The sequence below is a fragment of the Gobius niger genome, assembly GCF_951799975.1.
Source record: "Gobius niger genome assembly, chromosome: 5".
NCBI lineage: Eukaryota > Metazoa > Chordata > Actinopteri > Gobiiformes > Gobiidae > Gobius > Gobius niger.
The window spans coordinates 15,156,774-15,184,330 of NC_136856.1; the positions used below are offsets into that span (position 1 = coordinate 15,156,774).

At 40.7% G+C, this 27,557-nt stretch overlaps 5 protein-coding genes across 5 annotated transcripts; 2 read left to right on the forward strand and 3 right to left on the reverse strand.

Annotated features, from left to right (window-relative positions):
- Window positions 1-838: 838 nt before the first annotated feature.
- LOC306963780 (zinc finger and BTB domain-containing protein 5-like) lies at window positions 839-3,414 on the forward strand. The gene has a single exon (XM_079557474.1). It carries the CDS (start codon window positions 1,288-1,290, stop codon window positions 3,274-3,276), a length of 1,989 nt encoding a protein of 662 aa, XP_079413600.1. The 5' UTR covers window positions 839-1,287; the 3' UTR covers window positions 3,277-3,414.
- Window positions 3,415-3,553: 139 nt separating this feature from the next.
- Window positions 3,554-6,200, reverse strand: grhpra (glyoxylate reductase/hydroxypyruvate reductase a). The gene is made up of 9 exons (XM_079557475.1): window positions 5,984-6,200; window positions 5,698-5,828; window positions 5,220-5,292; window positions 4,835-4,951; window positions 4,635-4,723; window positions 4,351-4,452; window positions 4,137-4,272; window positions 3,942-4,072; window positions 3,554-3,837 (listed from the first exon to the last, which is right to left on the reverse strand). Exons 1-9 carry the CDS (start codon window positions 6,067-6,069, stop codon window positions 3,716-3,718), a joined length of 987 nt encoding a protein of 328 aa, XP_079413601.1. The 5' UTR covers window positions 6,070-6,200; the 3' UTR covers window positions 3,554-3,715.
- Window positions 6,201-6,678: 478 nt separating this feature from the next.
- Window positions 6,679-15,959, forward strand: LOC306962814 (protein phosphatase Slingshot homolog 3). The gene is made up of 17 exons (XM_079556115.1): window positions 6,679-6,850; window positions 8,659-8,807; window positions 9,972-10,009; window positions 10,092-10,269; window positions 10,817-10,932; window positions 11,012-11,080; window positions 11,607-11,672; window positions 11,915-12,097; window positions 12,288-12,381; window positions 12,729-12,857; window positions 13,059-13,105; window positions 13,201-13,347; window positions 13,522-13,722; window positions 13,793-13,991; window positions 14,062-14,160; window positions 14,240-14,335; window positions 14,786-15,959. The coding sequence occupies exons 2-17, from the start codon at window positions 8,760-8,762 to the stop codon at window positions 14,918-14,920; spliced, it is 1,845 nt and encodes a 614-aa protein (XP_079412241.1). The 5' UTR covers window positions 6,679-6,850; window positions 8,659-8,759; the 3' UTR covers window positions 14,921-15,959.
- A 574-nt stretch (window positions 15,960-16,533) lies between these two features.
- mrpl18 (mitochondrial ribosomal protein L18) lies at window positions 16,534-18,081 on the reverse strand. Its single transcript, XM_079556609.1, has 4 exons — window positions 17,996-18,081; window positions 17,738-17,906; window positions 16,732-16,966; window positions 16,534-16,650 (listed from the first exon to the last, which is right to left on the reverse strand). The coding sequence occupies exons 1-4, from the start codon at window positions 18,072-18,074 to the stop codon at window positions 16,573-16,575; spliced, it is 561 nt and encodes a 186-aa protein (XP_079412735.1). The 5' UTR covers window positions 18,075-18,081; the 3' UTR covers window positions 16,534-16,572.
- Window positions 18,082-19,086: 1,005 nt separating this feature from the next.
- tcirg1b (T cell immune regulator 1, ATPase H+ transporting V0 subunit a3b) lies at window positions 19,087-27,022 on the reverse strand. The gene is made up of 21 exons (XM_079556080.1): window positions 26,881-27,022; window positions 26,193-26,311; window positions 25,281-25,359; window positions 25,036-25,184; window positions 24,868-24,963; window positions 23,775-23,842; window positions 23,575-23,701; window positions 23,412-23,494; window positions 23,075-23,168; window positions 22,763-22,975; window positions 22,397-22,547; window positions 22,183-22,322; window positions 21,936-22,093; window positions 21,779-21,869; window positions 21,583-21,701; window positions 21,286-21,499; window positions 21,091-21,204; window positions 20,939-21,022; window positions 20,751-20,871; window positions 20,422-20,593; window positions 19,087-19,650 (listed from the first exon to the last, which is right to left on the reverse strand). Exons 2-21 carry the CDS (start codon window positions 26,307-26,309, stop codon window positions 19,560-19,562), a joined length of 2,481 nt encoding a protein of 826 aa, XP_079412206.1. The 5' UTR covers window positions 26,310-26,311; window positions 26,881-27,022; the 3' UTR covers window positions 19,087-19,559.
- Between the last annotated feature and the right edge of the window lie 535 nt (window positions 27,023-27,557).

Below are 27,557 nucleotides of genomic sequence, written 5' to 3' on the forward strand. Positions count from 1 at the left end.
ACTCCTTTTGTAAACAACACAATATTATTTTGGGGAGACACTGGAGGCACAACTCGGGTTTTGTGCCAGTTTGTTTTATTTACACAGCACATTTAAAAACATGTATAGATGACCCAAGTGCTTCACAGCAGTAACAAAAAGAACAGTGGACTCAAAAACCCAACACTGGCCATGATCTATGCACATTGTTACAAGCTTAAGAATGCATCTTTAGCACTTGTATATGCTCAAAAGAATGTGCAGCCATGTACAGAGACAGACTGTTCCATAGCTGAAACTGAGAAAGCCCAGTCCCCTCTGCTCACACGCCTGGAGCGACGTACCTCCAGCAGCAGCAGGTCAACAGACTTCAGGGTTCTGCAGCTTAGCCAGGTACAGGGGAGCAGTGCCATTTAGACATTCAAACACCATTAAAATGAGCTTGAAACTGGCCTGGGAGCCAGTGATGAGCCGCCAACACTGGTAGAAAGAAACATTATGTATTTCTTTACACTAGGCTATATTATACTAAGCCAGTTTCCTCTATAGCTTTATATGGGATTTTTTTTAAGTAGTACCATATAGCAGCATTCTGTGCCTGGTGTATTTAGTAATAATGCCCAAAGATAAAAACTTGGCTTATTCCACAACACACAAATACAAATAACTTGACTTTCTTTGTATTTCAGATTTTTGTCACTCAAATTGTGTGCAATTTTAGTCATTTTATGCATTTAATTCCTTATTTCTATACAAAAAAAAGTGTCCATATTTATTTTAGTAAGCTGATTGTAAATTTTCAAATGTGTCATGCGTTAGTAAAGTAGTTTTTCCACGTGTGTATTGCCGTCTCATCACCTGGTGGGGGCGTCGTTGGTTTGCTTTGGACCCGCTCGGTTCGCACAATGACAGCAGCTGTCAGTGCTCCCGCTACACAATGGACACTAACGCTCGATGCTAAAGGGAAGCTGCTCTGATGGTTTCATCCATATGAAATTAAACACGGCCTATGTGCCAAACGTGAAAAGGAAACCGGGAACAATGAATCTGCCAGATACAAATGTCTGAAACTGCTTTGCATCCTTTTGCGTCAATGCGGGACGAGGCCCGCCCATACTCCAGCTCTTCAAACTCTGATGCATCGCTGGAGGTAGGCACTGACAAAACCTGTCCAACTGAGCCCGATTCTCGTTTCTGGGGGCAAGACGCAAATACCCAGAGACATTCGAGCAGGTGGGTAGAATAGTATGCAAGGGAAAATATAACAGGGGGTCATCGCTACCCGCAGTTCCCCTCACTGGATCCAAGATGGATTTTCCTTGTCATTTCCAACATATTTTCCGCCAGCTGAACAACCAGCGTCTCCATGCCCAGCTGTGCGACTGTGTGGTGCTCGTTGGAGGCCAGACCTTCCAGGCCCATCGCGCCATCCTTGCCGCCAGCAGTTCTCATTTCAGGGCGCTTCTGAGTTCAAACGACAGCGGGGATGAGGGAGTGGGACCTGGCACCAGTAAGAGCGAAAGTGGGGGTCCTATAATGATGGAGCTGGACCCTGAAGTTGTGACCCCCGAGGCCTTCTCTACTTTGCTAGATATGATATACACCTCTACACTGCCTCTGGGGCCCTCTAATGTGATGGATGTGCTGTTAGCAGCCTCACATCTGCATCTTAATGCTGTGGTTAAAGCCTGCAAGTTACACTTATCAAAGAAAAACTTCCCTGCAGCACCACCTAAAGGCTGGAGATCGGTGCATTCTTTGGATAGTTCTCAGCAAAATCGAACAACCATGTATCAGCAAGTTACATCTGGATTGGAGGAAGACTCTGAGGAAGATGCTGTTGTTGAGGTGAGTCAGTCTGGTGGGGCTGAAGACAAAATGGCATTTTCATCCAGACACAAGAGAAAATCAGACGAGATAGTGAGCATCAGAAAGAAACTATGTACAGGTCCTGGGGAAATCTATAAAGAGTGCTCTCCCACTGTGAGTCGCAGTTTGCTCAGTGCGGAGGACAATGCAGAGGACCTGCTGTCCCCTGACAGTCTACGGTTGCCGGACAGACTGTGGGAAAGCCCCGGTGAAGAGGAAGACGAGGTTGAAGAAAAATATGAAGCAACCAGAGGAGAATCTGATGAGATCCAACTGCCAAGCCAGTCAGACAGCAGCTTAGAAGATATCTGCAACTGGAATAAGGTGAATGGAAATCATGGAGAAAATGTGGTAAAGGTAAAAGTTGGACAAGATGAGGAGCATGGGGGCCCCATAATCGCAATGGTTGAGGTGAAAAGAGAACACATAAACTCGCCAGAACTAAAGCCAGCAACAGATGACACATTTCAGTGTCTGGCCTCTACAAACCAACCCAATTATGACAAAATGACAAGAGGTACCTCAGCAGAGGCAGATGACAGTATTTTACAATCCCATCTTTGTGCAGACCTCAACAGTGATGAAGACAAAGACAGTGGAGACACGGGGGATGATCCAGTTGGCCTTGACAGTCTGTCTGATCTTGCATTTTCGTGTTTTCTTAATCCCACTGCTGAAAGTGTTATGGGAGCTCTAGAGGAGGAGGACAGTCTGGCTAGTCTTACTGCTGCTGCCTCTGCAGCTGCAGCTGCCAGTGATGCTCCTGTATTACTGCACAACTCCAGTGAACTTTGTCCAAGTGAAGACAAAGCCAACTGCTCTTTAACACAAGCATCAGACTCTCTCGGTTTTCCAATGACCTCAGTCCCTCTGCAGCAGCTAGTACCACCTCAATCAGGTGGATTTACAGATACACTCATTCTGCAGTCCGCTCCAACCCCTCTGACAGGATACCTGAACAGCCTGGGTCCTGGACTCACCCTGGAGGCGTCTGTGATGCAGCCCTCCTGCGGCGTGAGTAAGAGCCGGTCAGGTGGCAGCTCAGGGGTGACTGGTTTTCGCCGTATTGCTCCAAAAGTGCCTCCTGGATCTGAAGGCAGCTCAGATACTTCTGGGGAGGCTGCAGAGCGCCCCTCTCTCACCAAAGCATCAGAAGATGTTTTGTCCAAGTGCAAAAAAGCAGCTGCTGAAGACCATGTGCTCTTAGTTGAAGGGGACAAAAAGTATGCCTGCAAAATATGTTGTAAGACTTTTATGAATTTGACAGACTGTAAAAAACACATTCGTGTTCATACTGGAGAAAAACCCTATCCCTGTCCGAAGTGTGGCAAACGCTTTAGTCAATCTTCCCATCTTTATAAGCACACCAAGAATTCATGCCAAAACTGGAAAGATGAACAAGCCTTCTCTGACTCTCTTACAACATAAAAGAAAGACAATCATGTTTTTCAATGAAATTATTTATTTATTAATTAAGAAAAAAAGCTGTGTTAACATTTAAAATCGGCCAAATTGTTATTTTTGTAATTTAGCAAGTTTTTCCATTTAGTAAGATCTAAAATAACAGGAAGTGAAAATAAATACTATTTTACTGCATTAGAGTAGTAATGTAGTAATGTATTACTATTTTTTCTGTTCAACCTTTTACAACCAGAAATGTAATAACAGTACAGTCAAGGCTTAACAGACGTTTATTTACTATGGCTAATAAATAAGTAATTTAAATATAGTTAGTTATGTTACGGACAATGTAATACACTACACCTTCACATATTTTTTTTAGTATGTTAGTAGAGTGTAGTGTTAAATAGAAATTGGAGTAAACATAGAAGAGAGGGAGAGAGGTGGTCACTTTTCTCACGTAGACCTAAAATTTTAGTTCACTTGGCATGTCTGTGCCTTGCAACCCAGCCAAAAGGTTCCGTGCAGCAAGGGCTGACATGATGCCTCTTGTAGAATAGGTGGCACTGCCGATGTGTGGCAACACCACTGTTAACAGAGAGGGGAAGGGACGAGACAACAATGAAAGACTTTGATGTGGAACAACAACAATTTTGTTTAACAAATAAACAGAAGCAGTAAGTCAAGCGTACCACAGTTCTTGAGTGTGAGGAGAGGGTGATTAGTTGGAAGAGGCTCCGGAGTAGTGACATCCAAACCAGCTGCAGCGATCTGCCCAGTCGTCAAAGCTTCATACAAGTCCTCCTGATTGACCACAGCTCCCCTAAAACAAATGCTACAATGTCATTTGTACTTTAAAATGTATTGAAATGTTTAAGTGAACCGACCTGCTTGTATTGACTAAGACTGCAGTTTTTTTCATCTTAGTGTAGAAGGCTTTGTCACAGAGGCCCTGAGTTTCAGGAGTCAGGGCACAGGATAGGACAACAAAGTCACTCTGAGAGAGTAGTGTGTCCATTGGCACTAATAAACAAAAGGCATACATTTGTGTTTGTCTAATAAAAATTTAAGTTTGCTTCATTTGTTTTTCTTTATTCATACCAAATTCCCCATTGACCTCCGCTGCATGGGGCTTTGCAGATCTACCAGTATATAAAAGTCGTTTTACACCAAAAGGCATGAGCCTCTGTGCTATTGCCATTCCTAGGGTAAGAACGGATATTAACATTAAATAACAAACACCTCGTCATGCATTATCCCTTGCATATTTTATCTACATACAAGTGACTACCTCAACAGCAAATAGTAACATAATAAATAGCAACATAATCCAAGGAAAACTGAAGAATAAAATGCACTGAATTAGAAAAAACACCAATCAATACCAATGCGTCCAAGTCCAATGATTCCTACAGTACTGCCAGACAGACCATAACCACAGAGCCAGAGAGGTTTCCACGTGCTCCAGCCTCCACTGAAAACAAAACAAAAAATGTGCGAAGAGAAATAGACCAATTTTCATTAATAGCCAACCGACCATAAAAGCAAACAGATTAGGGTAAATATTTAACTTAAAGACTCTGACTTTTTGACCTCCTCCACTCCCTCCGGTAATCTACGCGCAGTGGCCAACAGCAGTGCCACAGTCAGTTCTGCTGTAGCATCCGTCAGCACATCAGGAGTGTATCCAACTCGTATACCACTGTTTAGAGAAGAACACAAGATAAAAAATGATCAAGAGGTATCCACACGTCTCTATTAAGTCCTATATGCGTCGGATATTGAAATAGTTCAAAGCATCAATTCTTTAAAAAAAATATTATATACAGATGATGTTACTCAGCAGAAGCTAAATGAGTGTCAATATTGATGTCATGCAATTTGTTATTTTTGCTGACAAGTGAATCCTCTTGAAGACAAAAATTTGATTGATGATATACTAAAAGGTGCTGTATTATAGTAACACTTACCGTTTTTTTATTTCATCGATAGCCATGTGGTCGAAGCCGACAGAGAGTGTGCTGATCACTTTCAGGTCAGGCCCTATAAAAGAGAGGAAATTGCATCCTCCTTACTGATTACTTTTTAGCTATACCAACACACATTTTTAATAAGCTACCTGACAAAATAAAAAGTCACCTCTCAATAATAAAAAAAAATCACAACCTTATTTCCGCTGGTATTGTTTCGAGAATCTTTTACAATGTAACAACATTTATTTAAGTCCAATTTCTCATCAAGGTATTGTCTTGATGATGGAAGAGTCCACATTCTAAAGCAGAGGTGTCCACATTTTTTCTAATGAGGGCTGCATATTGAAATGTACCCTGTCCTAAAGATTCTCAATATAGGGTTAAGGTCTGGACTCTGTGGTGGCCAATACATTGTGTCTCTCTGCGACTTTTTTTTTTGGCCAGGCAGTGTTATGTCATTTTCCTTCTTATTTACCAGCCGCATTCAACACTTCTGCATCTATCTTATCGGATAGTAGACAGAGGATCCCCGCTGCTCCTTGCACCCCTTTGAGCAGCTCAGTCCTGGGCACCGGTTCATCACTGTCCCACGCAGACACTTCACATCTGTTACCATGGAGACAGAAAATAAAGTACATTGACAAAAAAGTTAAAAAAAATAAAATAAAAATTAACAGCAATGATGACAACGCATTTGATACATTACAAAGTGCATGATTGATTGCAATAGTTAGAAAAAACTAATTCTGAAAAGTACTTACACTCCAGCTGAGGAAAGGATTTGCGTTCCCTCCGGTGGGATGCGTCTCGTCACAAAGACCTTCATTAGTTTGGCAACTCTTTGCATACGGCTTCAGGAATCAAAATATTTGAAGAGAGTCTAAACAGCCTACAGTCACAGCGTTTTAAGTGCACTTTACTAGCCTGCAGCGTTGAGAAGAAGGGCAAAATTGTGCTCACATATCAGGAAGTAACGCTGGACAAGTACCAGTGTTGCGCATGCGCAATGGGGCTCGCCATATAAAAGACAGATGGTGATGTTGATCTAATTATAGTGATATTTACACTTTATATAGTGCCTTTATGAAAAAGCAGCTGTAATTTAATTTGATGAAAAAATAATAATAATCATATATCGTATTAGGCAAATTATATTATCTACATTAATATGAATGGGAGAAATTAAGGATATATTAAAAAAAATAACAACAACGTGTGAATTAAAGTTTGAAAGCGGTGTCTCGTGTTTATAAACTAAAAGAATATGAAAACAAGTCAACAAAAATAAACTTGACATCAATTGGCACTATATTTTTCACCAGAAGCAGGCAAGGCATAGCAGGTTTATTTGTAGAGAGCAATTCATACACAAGGTAATTCAAAGTGCTTCACAGTTACATAAAAAGGAGGGGAAGAACTTTGTCACTTTCTCTGCAGGCCACTAGGCTGTCCGCACATGACGTAGGTCGTACATTTTCCTCATTGCAGCCGAAACAGCCCTGTTGCTGCTGCTCAGCCCTGCCCTGAGTCTTCTTCTCTCAGCTCAGAAATGTCGGGAGACTGAAAAGCGACAGTGCTCGGAATATGAGCTGCTCCCGTCACACGAATCAATCCCGACACTAATAAAGGTAGGATTTGCGACATCCTGGACTATTTTTGCTTGTGTTTCTCCAGCGGCTATTAGCTTACCCTGAGCAGCCTAATGTGAAGCGTCAGTATCAGTGTTTATTTTCACCTCGGTATAAGACGGGCAAGACCATACTTGCTTTAGAGAAATACTCACCGGTGGGAGAGAAAACGTTCAAAGGTCTAGGGCTGGGCAGTGATTCAATGTTAATTACACTGCAATGGCAAATTTGCTTTTGCTTTTTGACTGGATTTTCCTTGACAGTGTCAAGACACCACAAAGCCTTATTAGGAAAATAGTTAGGCTGGAAGTTTAAGGCGCCCAGCCTCTTTCACTAGGCAGTCCATTTGTTTTGCATTATGTAATAATTATATTAAGAGCTTGTCTGACATTATTTCACCAGATAAATGTATTCTTGTGTGAAACAACATAGAGCAAACATTGTTCTTAATTGTTCTTAACATTGTTCAAGTACTTTTTACACTAAACTATTACAGAAGTAGTCGAAAAAACAAACAAAACGATTTTCTTTATTTACATTTTTAAAATTTAATTTAATTATTGAAAAAGACAAAGACAAACAATCATTACGTAACAATTTCAACAGTTACAATCCATCTGACAAACTAACGAAATTACAAAACAACACAAAAAAAAGTCTTGACTAGACAGAAAACACAGCACTTCAGCACAATGCATTCCAAAAAAAGAATAAATAAAATAAATTAAAAAAAGTAGTAGCTTTAGATGTTTGGTTGATGATGAGGATGTTCATCCTCCTACTTGATTATTTTCCCTTTGCGTTTCACGTTGCTCATGCCTTTGCTGCAGCACTGCTCAGTTTGCTTGTGCAGGTGTGAGGACTGGCCAGCAGGGGGCAGGTGTGAAACAGAGACCTCTCCTCAATCGAGGCATACTGGAAATCAGTTGTACTTTTATGAGTGTTTAAAAAACAGAAAATATTCAGCATAGTTTTATGATTAATATATACATAAATAAAAATAAAGATAGCCTTTTTAAGGCAACAAATAAAGCCATGCAGCCCTAGCAGCCAGTACTAACCAAAGTGACTACTGGCTCCTACAACTAAACATAAATGAAATAATCTCCAGTGAAAATTGATTTAAATCTAGATTATGGCCCTGACTACCACTTAAAGAACTGCAGTACATTTACTACAGTTTGAGAACCATTGACAGGTTGCAAATGATACAAACATCTAATTGTGAAACAAACAGACAAACAAATATAATGTACAAATGAACAGTCAGCAGTGAGATGGACAGCTGACCCAGGCCTCTCCCATCCTTAGCCTCTCCATCATGGCAAGGAAAAATTTAAAAACCCAGTGGGAGAAAGTGGAATCTTGAGCAGGACCACATGGAAGGAGAGATCCACTCCCTCGGACCAACAGGGTGTAAATAAGCCCAGGACTGATGGGAGTTCTTCTGCAGATAGAGCTGAAGACTGTGGAGCTAACATCTAGTCCTTGTTGTACCTTTGTGACAGTAAGGGAGGGGAGAGGAACCTGAAGCAGATGGATCCACAAGACACTCCGATATGGATTGGTCAGCTGTGCCCCCATGAATATCTCTCTATTGCGACTACCCAAAGGAAGTGAAGGGCTCTTTCATGTAGTTCTCAGGGTCACCTATTTAGACTTTATTCATTTTGATTGGTGATACTGATATGCTTTCAACGTAATCCAATCAAGCTAGGTGTTTTTCTGGTTTAGGGAAACACTTCTTTCTTGACTAAGTTCCTATGACCCAATGTGTGTCAGTACGTAAACCCGCTGTGTGGTTTCAGAAGGAACGACCGCCTCGTGTTTCAGAGGAGCTGAATCTGCAGGTCTTGTCTGGGCCTGGACTGCTAAGAATTAGCTCCCAGACTGGGACCGAGACTGTGCAATGGCTCTGGTGACTCTGCATCGACTCCCATCCATCTCCACCACCCCAGTGAGTTCATACCGCGTGTTATCGGTCCACTTTATTTTGGGCAGGCCAGCTCCAGATTAGGGCTGCAAAATACAAGACTAATATAACAAGGAGACAACAACACACAGTTTACAACAAAAAAGACTAAACTAAATCGATTTATTGAGGACATCATGTTTTCAATAAGTGTCGTATGACCAGATGATTTTGACAATATAAATCTAAGTCACTCAGAAGATATTAAAGTAATGGATCAGTCTTAGCTTCTCTTGTTGCAGATGTTTGTCACATACTTTTTGCAATATTCAGTGTGTCTACATGGAATATTTACTACAGACAACATGTTAGAAATCTACTGATGAACTATCGAGGACATTGTTTGTTTTGTCCTGGTTGTGAACACATAGCTCAAGGAATGTGTGGTTATACCCCACCTCCATTCATCTCAGGCATGTAAGAGAGTCATGGTGTGCAGGTCCTAGAGCTGTAGCTGTTTAACATGTGAGCGACCACAGACCTGGGTGGTTTTTCCCTGCTCCTTTCTGTTACTCATTTTGAGATCACATTCAGCCATTTCCATACTGTTTTTATATTTCCACTGAATCTAATCATCTCCTATCTTTTAACATGTTTTTTTTTTTTTACAGCTTTTTTCTAAATCATTTCATTGCCTCTCTTGGCCCCTATCCACATCTCCGCTCTATTTTGTTCCTTCACTCTGTCTGGACTTGTCAGTTGCGTAACAGGTAATGTTACTGTCTCTGTTCTCTAAGCCATTGTTACTACAGCGTTTTAAATGCTTGTCCCTCTCTCTCTTTTTCTCAGTCTAATGCATTGTACCGTCTCCTTTTCCACTGCACTGCTTTGTTTTGTTAAGCTCACGTTTTATCCCTCTTTATTCTCTATCTGTGGCATAAACATCTGTCTTTGTCTTGGCATCAACCTTTTCTAACGTTTCACTGAAAAAGCACTTGCATAGACATCTCACCTCTCATTGCACAACACTAACCATAAAGTCACATGTTATTTAGATACAGTCGTGTTCAAAGTAAATAATAGTGTGTAGAAAGGTCTGTAACCAATCAGAAAATCCATCAGGGTAGTTAGAGACTAACTGATACATGAAAGGCATGCTTACAAGCTAAAGATTGATTTTAACATCTTTTCAATAAACCTTTTCTCAAGGATGAAACTTTCCAAAAAAGAGGGCGTCTTCAGAAAAGGTACATATTTTAAGAATGCAATTTTATATTTGCCACTTTCTAGTTGAGGCACTACTTACAAACATGATCTTATTGTGTTTAGGGAGAGTTTTGCGCTGGTAAAGGGTGCTGTACTCCTGATTGAAGATGAGGCGAGGGATGAAGATTCGCCTCCGCCTCCCAGTTCTCCAACAAAACAGGACGACGGAGTGTCCGACGCACGACACAAGCAAATCCATGCAATGGTTGAGCTGCTCCGACCCGAGGACACCATCAAACTGGTAACTTACAGCTTAAACGTGCCTTGTTTTTGTTTTTGTTTGGCATATAATAAACAGTGACGAACAGCTCAGTCAGTGAAAAATGCAGCGCTTAAACACAGCAACTACGCTATTATGGTAATTTTGGGTTGTGTACTGTGTCATGGACATAACCCCACTCACTGGACAGATACTACTGACTGTTGGAGTCGATGGAGAGTCACTAAATCCCTTTACAGTTTGAGAAAATGTATACTGTATAAAGGCCTTAAAGGGACTATACAGAGTTTAAAAATGTTAAAATTATGTATTTTCCTCCCCCTACATGTTCCAACAGTGTCCTAGTGTGTAGAATGAGCCCAGACCTGTTCCCCACAACTGCCTCTAAAATCCTGCGCTGTCACTCAAAAAGGTGTTACATGTATGACCTGAAGTGACAGTAGTGAGTATAAAATGGTCAACTTGCATCTAGTCCCTTTTAAAGTATCCATTGTAGATCGATAGCTTCAGTTTTCTGTTTTAGATCCTCTGTCTGCTATTATTTCTCGCTCCTCTTGTCGGTTCACAGGCCGTGCAGCTGGAGTCTGTCAACCCGGTTAGAGTCAGGTACCTGATCATCGTGTCCACTCTCGGAAACAAAGACGAAAGCATCCTTCTCGGCATGGATTTCCCCAACGCAGACAGGTGAAACTGAGAGGCTAAATACTTTACACTTGCATTGTAATATTAGCTCTGACCTAATTTGACTTTCTGGGTGTTGCAGTGATCAGTGCACCATCGGCCTCGTCCTGCCGATATGGAGCGACACACAGGTGTACTTGGATGGAGATGGGTGAGAATTTTGAATTGAGAATAAATTGCTAAAGTGTTTGTTCGCCTGCAGCACAGATTGTAGAGCCTGCAGTCTGGGACAGGGGCCAGGGATAATGTATAATGTCTGGAGCTGTTGAATCATTGCTCATAAATTACAGCTGCCCTGCCACTCATGTAAATCGCATGCACATCACATGTTTTACTTACATTGTGCACAGGTTCTTGTCATTTGAGGCGCATTAGTGCAAATACAGTCGGTTGAAGACGATAAGCGTCTATGGAGAGTTTATGCAGTAGTCTGGTCGCTGCTCCGGGCTGATGAAGTAGCTGTTGTCACATGTGTCACACGAAACATTTTTCTCGCTTGTGCTTGAGTCGCTTCATCGCATTCGCCAAAAATCACACCTACAACTGTGTGAATTATCTAGTAGCTATTTACATATTCAGAGTCTATGTTTTTAATGAACATTGGCTCTTTATTAGCAGTAGCTACCACAGCATGTTGTTTTATTGGAATGTAAATGTATGTCTTCTTGTTTTCCTAGTGGCTTCAGTGTGACCTCAGCGGAAGAGACCAGGATATTTAAGCCGGTGTCAATGCAAACTATGTGGTGAGCCTTATTGTTGATACCTATTCAGATTCTCCACATTTTAAATCAGCCCTTCTGCATTATCCATACCACTCTATTGATTTCAAAGTTTACAGTCTCTTTACATTTATTTTTAATCAAAAGTACCAGACTGCAACGTAATATTGGAATAATTAAGAGGTCTAAAAACGTTCTGTTTCCCACCTTGACTTTGTGTATTAACATCATCTTGTCACTCTCTGTCTGTTTCTGGCGGCTGAAAGGTCGGTGCTGCAGGTGTTGCACGGATGCTGTGAGAAGTCAGTGAAGACAGCTCTGATCCCGGGCACTGGGCTGGAGTGGGCTGAACACTACCACAAACACATCGAGTCCGACCGCGTCTGTCGAAATGAATGGGAGGTAATGGACGACCTGGAGTCCGTGCGTAAGGACAGCGACGGTTCAAGGTGACTTTTACAAATTTAACAAACGCTGTTGGGTCTGTTGTGATCATGTTGTGGATCTGTGTCTGGATGCATGTTTGTCAAGTGCAAAATCAGAGAACCATATATCAAGTGACTGCTGCCTGCCAGTTGCTCATCGCATTCCCATTTTGATTAATCTCAGTCCTAATGTACGCATATCTTGGTTTTGTAGCTCTGAAGACAGAGTTTCTAGAGAGGCGCTTATCAAGGAGCACCTCAGAAACATCATGATGACTGAAAACCTGGACAACCTCACTTGCAAAATGGTGACTGTACACGCAATCTGTTATTGTAGAGTTCAGAAAGAAAGAAACCCCAGTCTTTGCCGTGGGAAGTTTTTTAATTTTGTTGGTCAGCTATTTAAGGCATGAACGTACAGTGTACAGGCAAATACTGTAGAGGCCTCAACATTGTCCTAAGGCAGTGAATGTTAACACTTGAGTGTGTTCTGTATCTAGACCCCTCCCCCCACATACCCTGAGCTACTAAGATAAATGCTGCACTGCAGTTCAACATGTCAAAGGAACAGAACTAGAGAAGGCTTTTCATGTTTGCAAATATTAACATTCATAAATGTTTGTAAATATTACACAACCTCTTTAATTCATTGTAGGTGCATACTGCTCTTAAGGCCAAATTTGGCTTTGATCTCCGACCCTTCCGTGAGTACATTGACAATGAGATCCTGGTCACTATGGCTCAGATGGACAAACCCTCTCAAATCTTTGAATACTTGTATTTGGTGAGTCATGTTTTCTTTGTCTAAATGTACTGTTACTTTTGGCCTGAAAAGTGTCGGAAATGCTCTTTCGCCAATTTGCTGTCATGTGATGTGACTTCCTCTTCTTGGGGGATCTGTTTTGGACAGTGATAAGGAACTGGCTGGGCTTTCAAATTTTGTCTGACACAATTATGTTTCCATATGTTTTTATGATTAACTCAGGGCTCCGAGTGGAATGCAGCAAACTTTGAAGAGCTGCAGAAAAACAAGTCGGTGACATTTTTCTTGTAGTTACTTATTTCACACCATAAAGTGGTCAGACATGTTTGCATTGTCAACACTGTCGTCCCCATGTGGTTTTCAGTGTTGGATACATTCTGAATGTGACCAGAGAAATCGACAACTTCTTCCCTGCGTCGTTCACTTACATGAACATCAGAGTGTACGATGTGGAGGCGACAGACCTGCTGTCTCACTGGCCTGACACCTACAACTTTATCAACAATGCAAGGTATACCCTAATAAGCCACTCCTCGTAAGATACACCTGGATTCAAGGCTCATTAGTGCAACCTTTCTCAAGAAACTGTTTACATAGACTGGCTATTGGAATTCTAGAGAAGGCAGTGGGTCCAATGAATGTGAGAGTGAAGGGTTGAATCTGTTTTTTTCTTTTATTATGACAGAAAAAGTGGGCAGGCTCTATTTGTGCACTGTAAAATGGGTATATCCCGCTCAGCTTCCACTGTAATTGCTTATGCCATGAAGCACTATCACTGGTCACTGGATGTAGCATTAGCCTATGTCAAAGAACGACGGTCCATCATCAAACCCAACGATGGCTTTATGAAACAGCTACAGACCTACAGCGGCATCCTCAGTGCCAGGTAAGGAAAACTAAACAACAACATCTTTTATTGATGTAAATGTAAATGTATTTTAATCCTTGTCTTGTAGCCAGCAACGTCACAGTGCCCTCTGGAGACGGAAATCGAGAGATCAAAGGCAAAAATCTATTTCCAAAGAGGCAAGCAAAGAGAAGCAAAACCCAACAGATGAAGATGAAGATGAAGAAGACGACGAGGGCCTTGATGAAGGAGATGTGGAGAGTGGAGAAGAAGAAGATTCGAGCTGTTCAGATGAGGACAATGAAGAGGTGTGCGTCTGCCAAGTCAAACTCTTCATACAGTATTTCTGCATTATTAAACCCTGTGCTATTTCTGTAGGTCTTTCCGGATCATGGTCCTTCGAGTACGCCACAGGAACTTACACAAAATGAAACACATGGCACTAATCCTGCCATCACAGTCAGTGAACCTACCAAGGTCTGTCCAGCTAACGTGATCAAACTAGGTCTTCGAATGGTTCAGTTTTGTGCTTCAGTGTCATTTGTTTTCCTCTTAGGTTGTTTCAAGTGTTAATCGCAGCGGCAGGATGAACCTCTTCTCTCTCATGCAGTCTATCAGTGAGCTCGATGACGACCTGCCAGGAAATGAGAAGGTAAAGATTGGAACATAAAAACCTTACCTTGCAGGCAATTTGCAAAATTTGCCTTTGTCCACATGAAACAAAACTTAATCCATCACTAAAATATCCCATGGCCAGTCTGCTTCATTTACTGGAGCCAAATTGAACTTTAACTTTTTTAATCCAATGACATCCATGCTCCATCTCCAACACGGCTGACTTTCGCTTTTAAGTTTGAATGTAAAAATTATTTTGTCACTTTAATGTGAAAAGGTGATAACATTGTTCTATCACAGAGACTCCCTTGGTGTCACTTAAAATGACAACAGATTGAACTGATATGGCTGTTTTTTTGGACCTAATCCCGAACAAATAATGATCAGGTTCAACATTGACAAATTACAGGCCCTCGCCCCCCATCTGAATAAAAAATCAAACTCTATCATGTGAACCCAACCTATTAAAACGTTCTTCTTATTATAGCTCCTAGGCAGTCCTCGGCGCTCTCCGGGACAGAGGAGGCGGAGTCAAGGCCGACGAGGCCTGATTCATCAGAAACAATGTGTTGATGTTTCCCCTGAGCCACGAAGCCTGAAAGACGCTGGACCAAATGAGTAATGTTTTTTGAGAACAAAGAAAAGGAAATGAACGCAGCAACCAAAACAATTTCACCCTTTGATAATATTCCTAATTTAACGTATGCTCAATAGTTTGATATGTTAAAGCATTTTAACAGGTTGTTATATCTGCAGTATTTTGAAGTCTGTGTTTCTTAGTGAACCTGCCAGATTTTCCGTGTAGGACTTTGTGTTTATTCGAAATATCTATGCAATGTCCAACACTAGGTGGTACAGTGGCTGAGTGGTTAGTGCCCTTGCCTCACAGGTCACGGGTTCAATTCCTTGAGTGTGAGGCATTTCTTAGTGGAGGCCCGATCAACCTAAAATATGGCCAACAGGTTAATCATCCATTCTGGTTGTCACTGATGAGCAGACCTAGCTCATCATCAGGAGATGGGACTCAACACACTGCACTGTGCTCACCCACTGCTCCTGACAGGGATAAATGCTGAGAAGTTAATGTTGTCAGTCCAAACTAAGAGATTTTTTGTCTGTCATGACAATGACTGTACCTTCAATGGGTATTAAGGACCAAGTTTATGTTGTGGCACAAACCTGTTGCAAAACAATGTTTAAATATGCCAAGAAATGTATTATTTACAGACTTAAAACGAATGAGAAATATATCCTGACCCAAAGTGCCTTCAACAGGGAATGGAGTAAAACACAATTGGTGTGGCTGTATTATGCTTGGTGTGTTCTTGCTTTGTGTTTTGATTGCACGTCGGGGCAATTTAACTTTGTAACTGCTGGGGTGCATGCGATGTATTCTGAGAACAAACTGGGGTTTTCTTATTTATTTATGACGCGTCACAGATTGAGGTAAATTATTGAGTCACTATTGTTTTATCTGCTTTTAATGCTGGTCTTTATTTTTACCAAGTCAGATCTTTTATTTAGCTTGTAGGTGTGTACTCGCTGTGCACTTTATGTTCCAGATCACACTGTTCCACTGTCTGAGCCAACATCACGCTGTACATTCAGGATTGTGTTTCATGTAACTCACAAGCACTCGAGGCATAATAAATTATTTTACTCCATGAAAATGTTCCTTTCACTTTACCAAATTGTGAAATAATGAAAGTATTTTAGCTGAAAAGCAAGAAATATGCTCTTTTGCTTTTCTAATTTCTAATGTAGGCACTGTTTTTGAGCAAAGTGGGCTATGGCGTACTGTGTGAACATTTCTTGAACAACTCGTATGCCACAGGCGATAACATACAATCCACATTGTCCATCAATTTTCTTACACGTGTCCATTTCCGGGTCGTGGGGGCAGCTGTTGGAGCTGCCCAAATCACATTGCGCCAGCCCCTATGGCTCCTCCTGCAGGTGGTGAGTCCACGGAAGGACCGCCTCACGATTAACCGGGCCTGTTGGCCTCTTAAAGGGGCTTCTGAACCGCTCTTTCTCTGACCCGTCACCTTGGACCTGTTGGAACCATGGGAGACCCTACCAGGGGCACGAAGCCCCGACAGCAGAGCTCCCAGGATCATTCGGTCGCTCTAACCTCTCCACCACGTTAAGGTGGCGGTTCCAGGAGGGGACAATCCACATTTTATTAAGTTTTAATGTGTGTTTGCAAAAAATACTCCAGATGGCTAGTTTTAGTAATTTGTAAGCTATATTTTATTTACAAAGTCACAAACATTATGCACTAATATATTTCCGTCGTGGCTCACTGAGAGTTACTCCACCATCCTTCATTGCGTTCCGGAAGGCCTGCACCTGCAAGAACAATATGAAGATGACGTTGAGATAACAATTAAAAAAAACACATGATTGACTTAATTAGGCATTAATACTAACCGCATCAGTACGGTATGTCCAGGGAATGGCTCTATAGACCATCCTGGTGATTCCGGCCTGTTGGCACCTGAGAGCCAGCACCTCACCCACAACCTGACACGCTGCTACGCAGTGTGTGGAGGGCAACTCTCTCTTCACTGCCCACTCTTTGGTTGAGCAGGTGAGCACTGGGTCAGGAGAGGAGTTTGAGAACACCTGTGCTGTAACGTGGTGCTGAGTACGAGAAAATTCTAATCTACAAAAGACAAAGAAAAAACAAATGAAAAAGGGTTGCCTAATTGTACTTACTAACCCCATAAAAAAAAAAAAAAATGTAAAGATAGGATACTAATTTTAAGGCAAAGATTATTCAATGTCAATTCACATTTGATTTGTTCATTTATCTTTTTTTAGATGGTCTTAAACCAATCAGAAAAATACGACTATGCAAGATGATTTTGAGACATTGCATTTCGGTCATTGAATTTGATGTATTTTTGATTGAAAATATATCTCAGTGAAATTAAGCCAAATGTAAAAAATACAGTCTCCAAACTAACATTATTGGACTCGATTTTCAATGTTTTGCACCTTAAAGGAATAGTTCACCATTTTTCCATGCTGAGATATGTTCTTACCTGAGCTTAGACGAGTTGATACATACCTGTCTGGTTTTTGTGCGTGCCCTCAGTCGCGCAAAAGATGTTGGTAACATTTGGCCTCTACCAATGTATTCCTATAGCTCCAAACAGGGTGAAGTTGGAAGCTACCGCACTCTTCTACAGGCACGCACGAAGACCAGTCAGGTACAAACTTGTCTAAGCTCAAGTAAGAACATACCTCAGTTGAAAAAACGGTGAACTATTCCTTTAATTTACTATAAATAAAAATTACATTTTATAGATGGGGGTCCCTACTTTATTCATTATGGTGCACTTTCTTTGCATATTTGTCTTTACGTTCAATAAAATAAAAAGTCTGGAAAGCAAAGAATGAAAAATTGGTCAGAATGCTGCATGTACAATACCTGTGATAAAACTCTTTGAGGGGCCACACAGTTTTCCACCCTCGGTCCTTCACTGCTAGAGCCATTAGCTCCAGGTTCCTGGGGTTTCTGTTCACAAATGTGGGGTTTACGGCTTCATCTTCCTCCACAGCGGGCTCTGCCTTTGAGGCGATCTGACTCACACACCGAGCTAACAATAAAAGACAGAGCAATTATTTTTGATGAATGAATACTTGTTCTTTTGATTACAGTCATAAAAGTAGTTAACTGATATTTCACCTGATAGGTTGGATGTAGTGCGTTGTTGAATGTGACCTAAAAGCACCCGCACGTTCCGAGTTATTGTCCTCAAAGCCATGATAATGTAAACTCTGTCTGCACACAAACAAAAGCTATGTCCACGTATGATGTCTAGCTTCAAAATGGCATTAAATCACGAATTCGTGAGGAAAGTCTGATATTTCATGTGAACATGCGAAACGCCATTTTGACATTCTAACAACATCCGGTTATATTCGTGTTACTTTGTAAGTAGTCCGGATAGGAACAAAGTGTAGATTTATTGTTCCGCTGTGTTGGGTGGCGCTGATGAGTTTGAACCGGTTTGAACAGTTTCGTACGTTTGACTTATTTAAAGCCACACTACGTAACATTTTACTCCACAAATAAAACTGAAATATAAGCATTTATTTTATGACAGATGTTTTCATAATGGAACAAGACCTCATAAATGTACAAACAAACATGTGTCTGTGCTGTGAGCGGCTCACCTCTCGTAAGACATGACTGTAACTTTACCGGGAGTGGGAACGTCTTGCAGAATTTGAGATTCAAGTTAGGCTATCCTCCAAATCCATTCATTGTTTACCCACTACAGTAATAGGATTTTTTTGTGTTGAGAAAACAAAATGTTACAGCGTGCCTTAAACAAGTTATTGCTGGGTTGCAGGTGACATCACAGCATTCTAAAGGCCTATACTATTATATAGAGGAAAAATTATTTTGTTTTTGAGGACATTTTTGGTCTTCATGAACCCAGTGACTGATATTGATTTTTTTTTTAAATTCATATATTTTCTTTTTAGCTACGACTTGTGAACGTGTAATGCTGTTAATAGGTCACTGGGTCCATGATCTCTCTTTACAAGACCAATAAATTCCTCAAAAACAAAATAATTTTTCCTCCATACAATAGTATTGGCCTTTAGAACGCTGTGTTTCTATTGGTGCAACCCACCAATAGAAACAAATACATGTTTCTACAAAAATATGTTGTAGGCCTTAACCTGATAGAGCATACAGTAATATAACAAAAATAAATTGGAAAATTTAGAAACTTTTAATTGTCTCACTTTACAGTGCAAATCGGGGTAAAGAACAGGCAATAATTTACATAAGACATAGTAATATATTTGATGACAAACAGACTTATGCCTAAACAAGCACTAAGTCCAATTAAGGCACATAAAATCATTACAAATAAATACTGGTGTTTGAGTTGGAAGACATGAATGAGAAAGCATGAGTGGCTCATGAGAGTTTTGCACAATAAAGAAAATTAATGCATTTCATGCAATCCATAAATTGTAGATTAAATAATTTCCTAATTCCCTTTTAAACAGTTTTTAATTAGAAAATGGAAGTGATTAGTAACCATTGTAGCAAATTGGCAACAGCGTTATAGATAAGGCTATTGACGGTTCGGGGATACAAAAAGATGATAGAATTTCATTTCATGAGTAAAGATTTCATTTGGTAAAGAGAACAGTAAACAGTCAAAATTCTCCATGGAAATTACATCGTTGGCCACTATATTCTTGGTCTCTGATGAATCCCAGCACAATTACATAGCTGTTGCATTCATGATGGAAGAAAAGGAGAAAGGTGTGAGCTTGTAGCCAGTACCACTGTAGAACTTATTTTGAAATTCAACCCTGCAAGACAGAAGATATTTGTGTTACAATAGCTACTCATACTTCTTGACAGATAAGAACTTTGTAGGATGATTACATGACTACGGTACATTAAAGGGATATTTCAGGATTTTTGACATAGGGTCTCATTTCCTAGTTATCAAGAGTGTTGTGATTTTTGGAGGTATTTTTTTTTTTGTAATTCATGCAGTTCTTATATTTGAAGAGTTTTGTGGCGCTAGGCTAGTGCAAGGCTAGCACATTTCTACAGTATCAGCTAGCCTGCATTAAAAACTGACCCTCTCCACAGTGCACCTGAGTCATAACGCCAAACTAACCATATAAATGTGTAAGATAGAATATTTTTTGGAATATAACTGAGCTTGCATCACATGAATGATCACATTTTGAGGGACTATTTTCTATCAGATCACTCCGCCACTGCATAGCTTACACAATCAGAAGCTGATGCTGCTCTTAATTAAGTTATTTTAAATGCAAAAAGGTTAAAATAATTCTATCGACACAGACATTTATATGGTTAGTCTGGCGTTATAAGTGATTTGCCTCAGGTGCACTGTGGAGCGGGTCAGACTGTTTTGTTCAATGCAGGCTAGCTGATACCGTAGAGATGTGCTAGCCTTGCACTAGCTACTCTTCAAATATAAGAACTGCATGAATTACAAAAAAAAAATCTCCAGAAATCAGCAACACTCTAGATAACTAGGATATGAGGCCCTATGTCAAAAATCCTGAAATATCCCTTTAAGTGCGGTTCATACGGATAGTTACCAGTGCAGACGGAGTGCATGCAGAAATGCAGACAGTCCCTCCATAACCAACAGGATGGACACCGTTAGCACGGCAAAGAAGGCAAAAATTACAACTAGTACAACAGACCCTACGTAGCCTTGCCACTTCAGGGCCAATCGCATCACCATTTCCCATAAAACCTCCGACAGCTCTGTGAAGGGACAAAACTCATCATCAGTCATGTGCATGTCACGAGCGGGCTAAAAAAAAACATGAATGTATTTTGGCCTTAAACAGGAACCGTGTTGGAGATTGTGAATCATGCAAGAACCAAGATGTCTGTGTTTATATTAAAATGTGTTACTAACGAGCATGAGCCAAACTGAGAGCCCAGAGTCGTAGGTAGGAGGCGGTGTTGGAGATGCAGCCCAAACAGTACTCTATAGTGTGGATGGCTTGGTGCATGTACTCATCTGCAGCATCAAACTCCTTTGAAAAGAAAATCACAATAAAAAAAAGCTTGGATTCAATCAAAAATAAACCACTTCTGCTTTACTGGTTCCATGGTTTCTCCCTCCACCTCTCCTGTCCGAGTGTTGATCGAACCGCCTTCATCCACAAGCGGGCGTCTGTCTTCCACCTGATGTGGGGGACAAACATCAGCTTGCTCAAAATCTTAGGATAAAACAAAATGTAAAAGAAACTCACCACATAAGTATGTCGCCTCCTTTTGAATGTTAGATATTTATAGGTGGGTTTTCCAAGCAGAAGTACAGGGACAGAGCACAGCGCCAACACCACCAAAATCTTTTGTACAATCGTCTGCAGAAAATTCAGCACAAATGTTTCAGTGTTACAAGTCTGTACCTATAATCAATGGGCTGTGTTAACAAAAGCAAACACCTGTCCTGGGTAGAGGGCAGGATTGTCTTCATTCTCAGTAAAGAGGAACATGTCTATAAAGTGGATGAGAATACTGGGAGCAAATCTGGACCGGTCAGGAGTGTAGGCAATCCACTTGAAGACAACCATGAACACTAGGTATCCGAAGAGACACAGCATGAAGAAGAGCTCGGGAATCAGCACAAAGAACACGTTGCTAAACTGACGAAAGTGTCTGAAAAGGGAAATGAAAAAAGGCCAGTTGTAACGAGTTTCATTATCTATATCAAAATAAAACAACAGTTGACGGTTGTTTACACGTAATTGAAGAATGACAAGCAAACTCCAAAGGTCATGTGGATGACGCCGATGATGACCGACATCTTCATCTTGTACGAGTTGAGGAAAGTTAACTTGTTGTTTGCGAGACCCCAAACCTGAAAAAGGAAAAGACCTTAAGTTTTTAAATGAACAGGTAACGTGCAGTAAGGATGATCGAATTAAAAACGCATACTGGGTCAATGCCAAAAGGGTAGGGGCCTGTGAAAACGCCAGACACATTGGGGTCCATAGTCAAATACTGGCTTCCTTTAAGAATTGATGGGCTAAAAGGAATAGTATAATAAATGTGTTGATTTGAGAAATAAGTTTAAAATAGGTAATACACTTACCTCCATATTTTGTTGTCAAACATTGGGGTGACGTGCCACGATGAACTGAATGGACTAAGACCTTTGCTGAAGCACTCATTGTAAATGGCGCCAGTGTAAATGGAGAACAGTCCCATCAATAGAATCAGATACCTCCCGCCGAACAGCATTCTCCAAATCTAGCCAAGAAGAAAGACGAGGATCCCAACTTTACCAGTGACAAGGAAAACTATACAATAAGTTGTATGATTTCATTGTAATTACTTACCTCGTTGTTGTTGTTCTTAAGTTTGGGGTCATTTTGTTCCAGGACCATCCAAAGAGCACCTAGCGTCATGAGTAGACCATGCCCAACGTCACCAAACATCACCGCGAATAAGAAGGGAAAGGTGATAATGGTGTACACAGCTGCAAAGACACACAGGAAAAGATATGAGATAGTGGGAATAATAAAACAAATAATAAACTGGGTAAGGACATGCCTGGGTTAACTTCCCGGTAGCTTGCCACTCCGTAGGCATCCACTATGTTCTGAAAGCCTGTCGTGAATGAGTTGAGGGGAAACAGCGTGGGTGGAGAAGTGGTGGCGGGCAGGCGATTGTAAAAGGAGTCGACACCGCTGCCACTTTTCCTCTGAACAAGAAGAAAGAGATGATTAAAAACATGAAGAAGTAAACAAGTACTGAAATGCTATATACATCTTAAGTGTGAAGACATGAAACCAAACCGAAGTCTCTGAGTCCCGTAAATGACATGGAAAAACGAGTCCATTTACAGTATCAAGGTTTATCGTTTGGTATAATCTTATATAAAACTATGATTCCTTTTTACATTTTTCTCCAGCTTACCCCTCCTTCTCTCAGGGCACATTGCAGTTCAGGAAGTTTGGTAACAGGACACCAGGCCTCTGCGATCAGGCATTTGTCGGTGACCGAGGGACTGCACAGGTTCAGCACAGCTTGGACCGCTTTACACTTCTGCACCTTCACCTTCCACTGGGGCAGGACACCCACGGCCCGCATTATCAACTGCTGCATGAACGTTTCACTCTGTCCCAACACCTGCACAAGAGGGAGAGAAGGGGCGGGGGGGTTACATGTTGGCTATTCTTCAGTCCAAAACAGAAATTAGAAAGATGAAATCAATGAGGAGCTGCTTACAGAATGTATGTCTTCAATTCTGCCACTGAGTCCCTGGAGGATTTCTTCCCTGTCAGCTGAGCTATCGGGATACGCAAAAGTCTGTGTGCGGAAGCTGTAGAGAAGTTAAAAATGCATCAATAGTTTAGATGTACATTCAGGTATTAGATCAGATACAATCCATCCACATGGAGTTGCAAGTTATGTTAGTGCCAATCCACAACCAGGATAGGCTGAAAGAGTAACACTAGAAAACCAATGCCTACTGTAATTAACATACATTTCTGCACAACATGAGGTGGATGATTTGATGATGATTTGATGTGTTCAATAAGAATAAAAGAGTGATTATTATTACCAATCGCAGATTTTCTTGACTTTTTGTCCTATCTGATCGCCCCAGTATGAAATGAGAAACACAGTCCATTGCACGCTTTCCCCCTAATAAGTGAGAAAGAAAACTCATGAAAGTATTCAGGAAAATATTTTGATCGGTGTCTTTTGTACAGAATAATACTCACCGTGTCTGGTTGCTCAAGGCGATCGTCCATTTCCCTGAAATCCACAATGATGAACCCGCGACAGGCTCGCCACAGCAACCGCTCAAACGAGGGCACCTTCCAAGGGTGAACCACCCCAGCTACAAAACTGAGGACATGGGATATAATTTTTGGTTAAGTTCAGTCAATCAAAGCAGTAAGAGGGAGAAGGCGAGTTGTACCTGAGGCGGACATCTTGGCGGTTATCAAAAAGGCCTTGGCTTTCCATTATCTGTGGTGGAGGTGGTGCCTGTAAGATCAACATATGTCTATTGCTATGGTAAATTGAGCTTTATGGGTCACATCTGCAGTTGTCATGGATACACAATTGTCTCATCCGGTAGAGTTGCTAAACTTTTTCCAGAGAGTTGCTAAACTATCTCATTGCTTGCTTCCTTACAATGACAATAATAGTAATCAAATTAAACATTATGTCAGACTAACATGTCAGCTGATCTTAAATGGGAAATACATTGCTTTTTTCCTCAATGTTAATTTGTTAGAAACAAGATTTATTTTTGTCGCATTAGTGAATATATCAAAGGTGGTTTAGGAACAGAGCAGTGAATAAATGACGTGATGCATGATGGGTGCGAAGAATGGTCCCAAAGTGATTAGGACCAACAGAGGATACATAATGTATTGCAGTTTGTACTGTATGTGGAAGTGATTCTCAACTCTAGGGTACGCAGAGGAAATACCCCAGCTCTGGATCTCCCTCCCCTCTGACCTCCGTACCATAGACGCACTGCCACTCTTCAAACCCAAACTCAAAACTCACCTGTTCAGACAGTCCTACACCAGCTAGCTACGCGCTCACCTTCTCAATGTTTGTACTCTGTTTTATTCTGTTGCCCTTGTTTTCAATGTTTTTAATGTGTCCATTGTACAGTGTCCTTGGGTGTTCTGAAAGGCACTTTTAAATAAAATGTATTATTATTATTATACTCCAAGTACCCCCTCCATCCAGGATACAGCCTGCTATTTAGGAAGTGATAAACTAAATCTAAACAGAATAAAGCTAAAATACTTACAAACACGTAACCTTAAGTGCAAAATAACATTTAAATGTAAAACAAAAGTCAATTTTATCTCTTTTGACTGTGACATATTAACAAGTGCTTCCTTTAAAAGTGCACATGTTCTCCAAGAGGTGCCTGTAACCCTGACAGGAAGACAAGACTGTACGGGACTTCAAATCAGACCATTCCACTGTTACCACCAAAGGTAGGGCAGTCATAATGACATGGCCTCTGTAAATGTTGATTTCCTTACATGAGATTCTGTTAATGAATGGGTTTTCGTCAGGACTCCTCTGTATTGACAAAGTTGAGTTAGTTGGGCTCGCAGGCTGTCCCTGTTCCTCGACACCTAAAACAACAGATATTAAGCCATTTGTTATATATTTACAAAAACAATCTGAGAAACTAATTGCTCCTGTACCTCTCTGAGCTCCCGGGCCAGCCTCTCGCTCTCCTCCTCTATGGAGATTAGTTCACGGGGCTGTGGCGCTGAAGGCATCGGACACGGGGGCGGTAGGGGGCTGCTGAAGAGAGGCGACCGTGTACGATTGATTTCTTGCTCCAGGAAAGCTACAAGGCAATAAACGCTGTCAGTTCAAAGCAATTGCAGAACACAATTAAAAGTTTTAGATATGCAGGTCCCAAGAGAAAGAGAGAGGCACTTACTAAAAGTCTTCTCCAGCTCTTCACATCTTCGTATTTCCCCGATGAATTTCCTCTGAAAGGCGTTTACGTTTGGATTCAACTAAAACAAGAGCGCACAACGGAAAAAGAGAAGGAGTCAGAGAAACTTAATTCACTTTGTCTTGTGACCCTTTAATGACCAGCACCAGCTCGTCCCAAGTCACTCAGAACTCATTTAACTCATTTCTTTTGCCTTTGGCCAGTATTTATTTGTTCTGCAGGAAACACGGACAATGTCTTTACTATATTTGAATTAACAACATGGCACAATAATGAGGTGAGAGAGGTATCCAAGCATGAAAATGGTAAATATAAAATATAAAAAATACTTATTAGGAAGTGATTGTTATCAGCGTTAATAAATATTTAGCACCGAATGTCCTTACCACTCCACATCAAATGTTCTTTAGCCTCCAGCTGACTCATAAATCAATGAAACAATGGGCTGTACTTGCATACCAATAGTAACTCCTTTCATAAAAGAGACTAATTGAGAATGTATCACATAATGTACAATTGCACTGTATTTGTACTGTATTTGTTGAAAAATATCAAATTGCAAATTTTGCTGAAAAGCATCAACAATCGAAACTAAACTTGTGATTTATATTTACATATTAAGATTCAGTTCATTGTGCAGATACAAGATACAAGTATAGTATCATTAGAGAAAAATGAAATGCTGACCTAACAGAATATTCAGAGAGATTTCATAAAATGTTTGTAGTGGTCGAAACTAACATGTTTTAAAAAATAACAAGATGAGACAATATTTGTGTGTTTAGAAGCTAAAAATGTAGCCTTTGCAATTTCCTATTAGCAATCTCCCAAATGATTTGATTGTGATAAACTGTGCAGCCCTACTCAAAGTATAACTGGCTTTAAAATACTCACATCTCTGAACTCGACAAGGCCCAGCTCGCCAAGCTCACTGACACAGTTATAGGCAGAACCAGACTGGAGGAAGAGCTGCACCAGGCAGACCTCCTCACTGCGAAACATGGAGCCCATGTCTGTCAACGAAAACACACAATAAAAATCAGTACATCTTTAATAACAAGTTCAAAGAGGAATTGGCTCAAACTCAGGGAAGTGAGAATGATTTTTTTTTAAGAAGCTACAAGGTGTTAAAGGGAGAAGTGAGAATGTTCAGGTGGAATTTCCAATTTTGCAACACTCAGCATCATGAGATCTTTTGCACAAACACAATAAAAGTCTATGGGTCATGCAACCAAATTAAAACACCATGCTATAATCTGATAACTGGATTACTTCGGTCCAGTAACAGTTGGCACGATAAACAGATGTTCTATAAAGGCTTCAGTATATCCTCAGACTTTGTTTCGTTTTTGTTCACAATGAAACCCAATTCCATGTGGATCAGCCAGCCAGATCATTAAAACATTCACTATACATTTTACAAGCAACACAACTGTACGATTGATAATAACGTTACAAACATAGCGTTCACTTAAAAGATATTGTTACATGTGTGGCTGATAACAAATCCCAGCTCCTCGTATTGATTGCAGTCACCTAGTCAAATAAACATAAAAATACACGAATTAAAAATATGGGTTACCTTTGTCACTTGTTATTATGTTGTGTTAAGACCTCCTCTGTCCGCTGTCCTGTCCGGTGCCGGTGTACGGACAAGCGGTCACTAAACGGGACACCGCGATGTTGAAGTTGTGAGTGACTTCTCTGGACTTCCCGTTTGAGACAGTCACGTTACCGAGGCCTCACGTGACGCTGACGAACTGGTTTATTTTTGGTCTGTAGGGGTCGCTGTTGCCGTGAGCAACCAAGTTTTCAGTGAATTTCTTCGAGGAGCCATAAAACCCCAAAACTCTAATAAAAACGAAAGCCCTAAAAGGTCATAGAATATGATGTAAATAATATACTGGCATTTTTTTTTATCTTGGGAAATAACCTAAAAAAAAAAAAAAAACGTCACTTTATGTAACTTTTTAATAGATCCATGGCTTGTATATTCTATGGCTAGTACACATACCCGTAAATGTTCCATAAAAATTCGCCAAAAAAAAAATCGCCGAAAAAAACCAAAAAACCTCTTGCAGCCCTGTGGCCAAAAAAATATATAATATATATGTTTTTCTTTTTTTCAATTATCTCAATTAGCTTTTGAGCACATTTGTATCTTTTTTTTTTTAAGGGAACTTTGTCTTTAAAAAAAAAAAGGTTATTTCCCTAAGATTAACACAAAAAAAGGACCTTTAATTAAAGACCAAAAAGCAA

Bases quoted from the DNA above. Each gene is read 5' to 3' on its own strand.
- LOC306963780 (XM_079557474.1), top strand. From the start codon at position 1,288: ATGGATTTTCCTTGTCATTTCCAACATATTTTCCGCCAGCTGAACAAC.
- grhpra (XM_079557475.1), bottom strand. From the start codon at position 6,069: ATGCAAAGAGTTGCCAAACTAATGAAGGTCTTTGTGACGAGACGCATC. The intron at 5,829-5,983 runs GTAAGTACTTTT...CCATGGTAACAG, and splicing joins ATCCTTTCCTCAGCTGGAGT to ATGTGAAGTGTCTGCGTGGG. The intron at 4,952-5,219 runs GTAAGTGTTACT...TTCTCTAAACAG, and splicing joins ATCGATGAAATAAAAAAACG to TGGTATACGAGTTGGATACA.
- LOC306962814 (XM_079556115.1), top strand. From the start codon at position 8,760: ATGGCTCTGGTGACTCTGCATCGACTCCCATCCATCTCCACCACCCCA. The intron at 10,270-10,816 runs GTAACTTACAGC...GTCGGTTCACAG, and splicing joins CCGAGGACACCATCAAACTG to GCCGTGCAGCTGGAGTCTGT. The intron at 14,336-14,785 runs GTAAAGATTGGA...TTCTTATTATAG, and splicing joins ACCTGCCAGGAAATGAGAAG to CTCCTAGGCAGTCCTCGGCG.
- mrpl18 (XM_079556609.1), bottom strand. From the start codon at position 18,074: ATGGCTTTGAGGACAATAACTCGGAACGTGCGGGTGCTTTTAGGTCAC. The intron at 16,967-17,737 runs GTATTGTACATG...TGTCTTTTGTAG, and splicing joins CTCAAAGAGTTTTATCACAG to ATTAGAATTTTCTCGTACTC. The intron at 16,651-16,731 runs GTTAGTATTAAT...TTGTTCTTGCAG, and splicing joins GGACATACCGTACTGATGCG to GTGCAGGCCTTCCGGAACGC.
- tcirg1b (XM_079556080.1), bottom strand. From the start codon at position 26,309: ATGGGCTCCATGTTTCGCAGTGAGGAGGTCTGCCTGGTGCAGCTCTTC. The intron at 22,323-22,396 runs GCATGTCCTTAC...GTGTCTTTGCAG, and splicing joins CTACCGGGAAGTTAACCCAG to CTGTGTACACCATTATCACC. The intron at 21,500-21,582 runs GTAAACAACCGT...TTCCCTTTTCAG, and splicing joins TTGTCATTCTTCAATTACGT to ACACTTTCGTCAGTTTAGCA.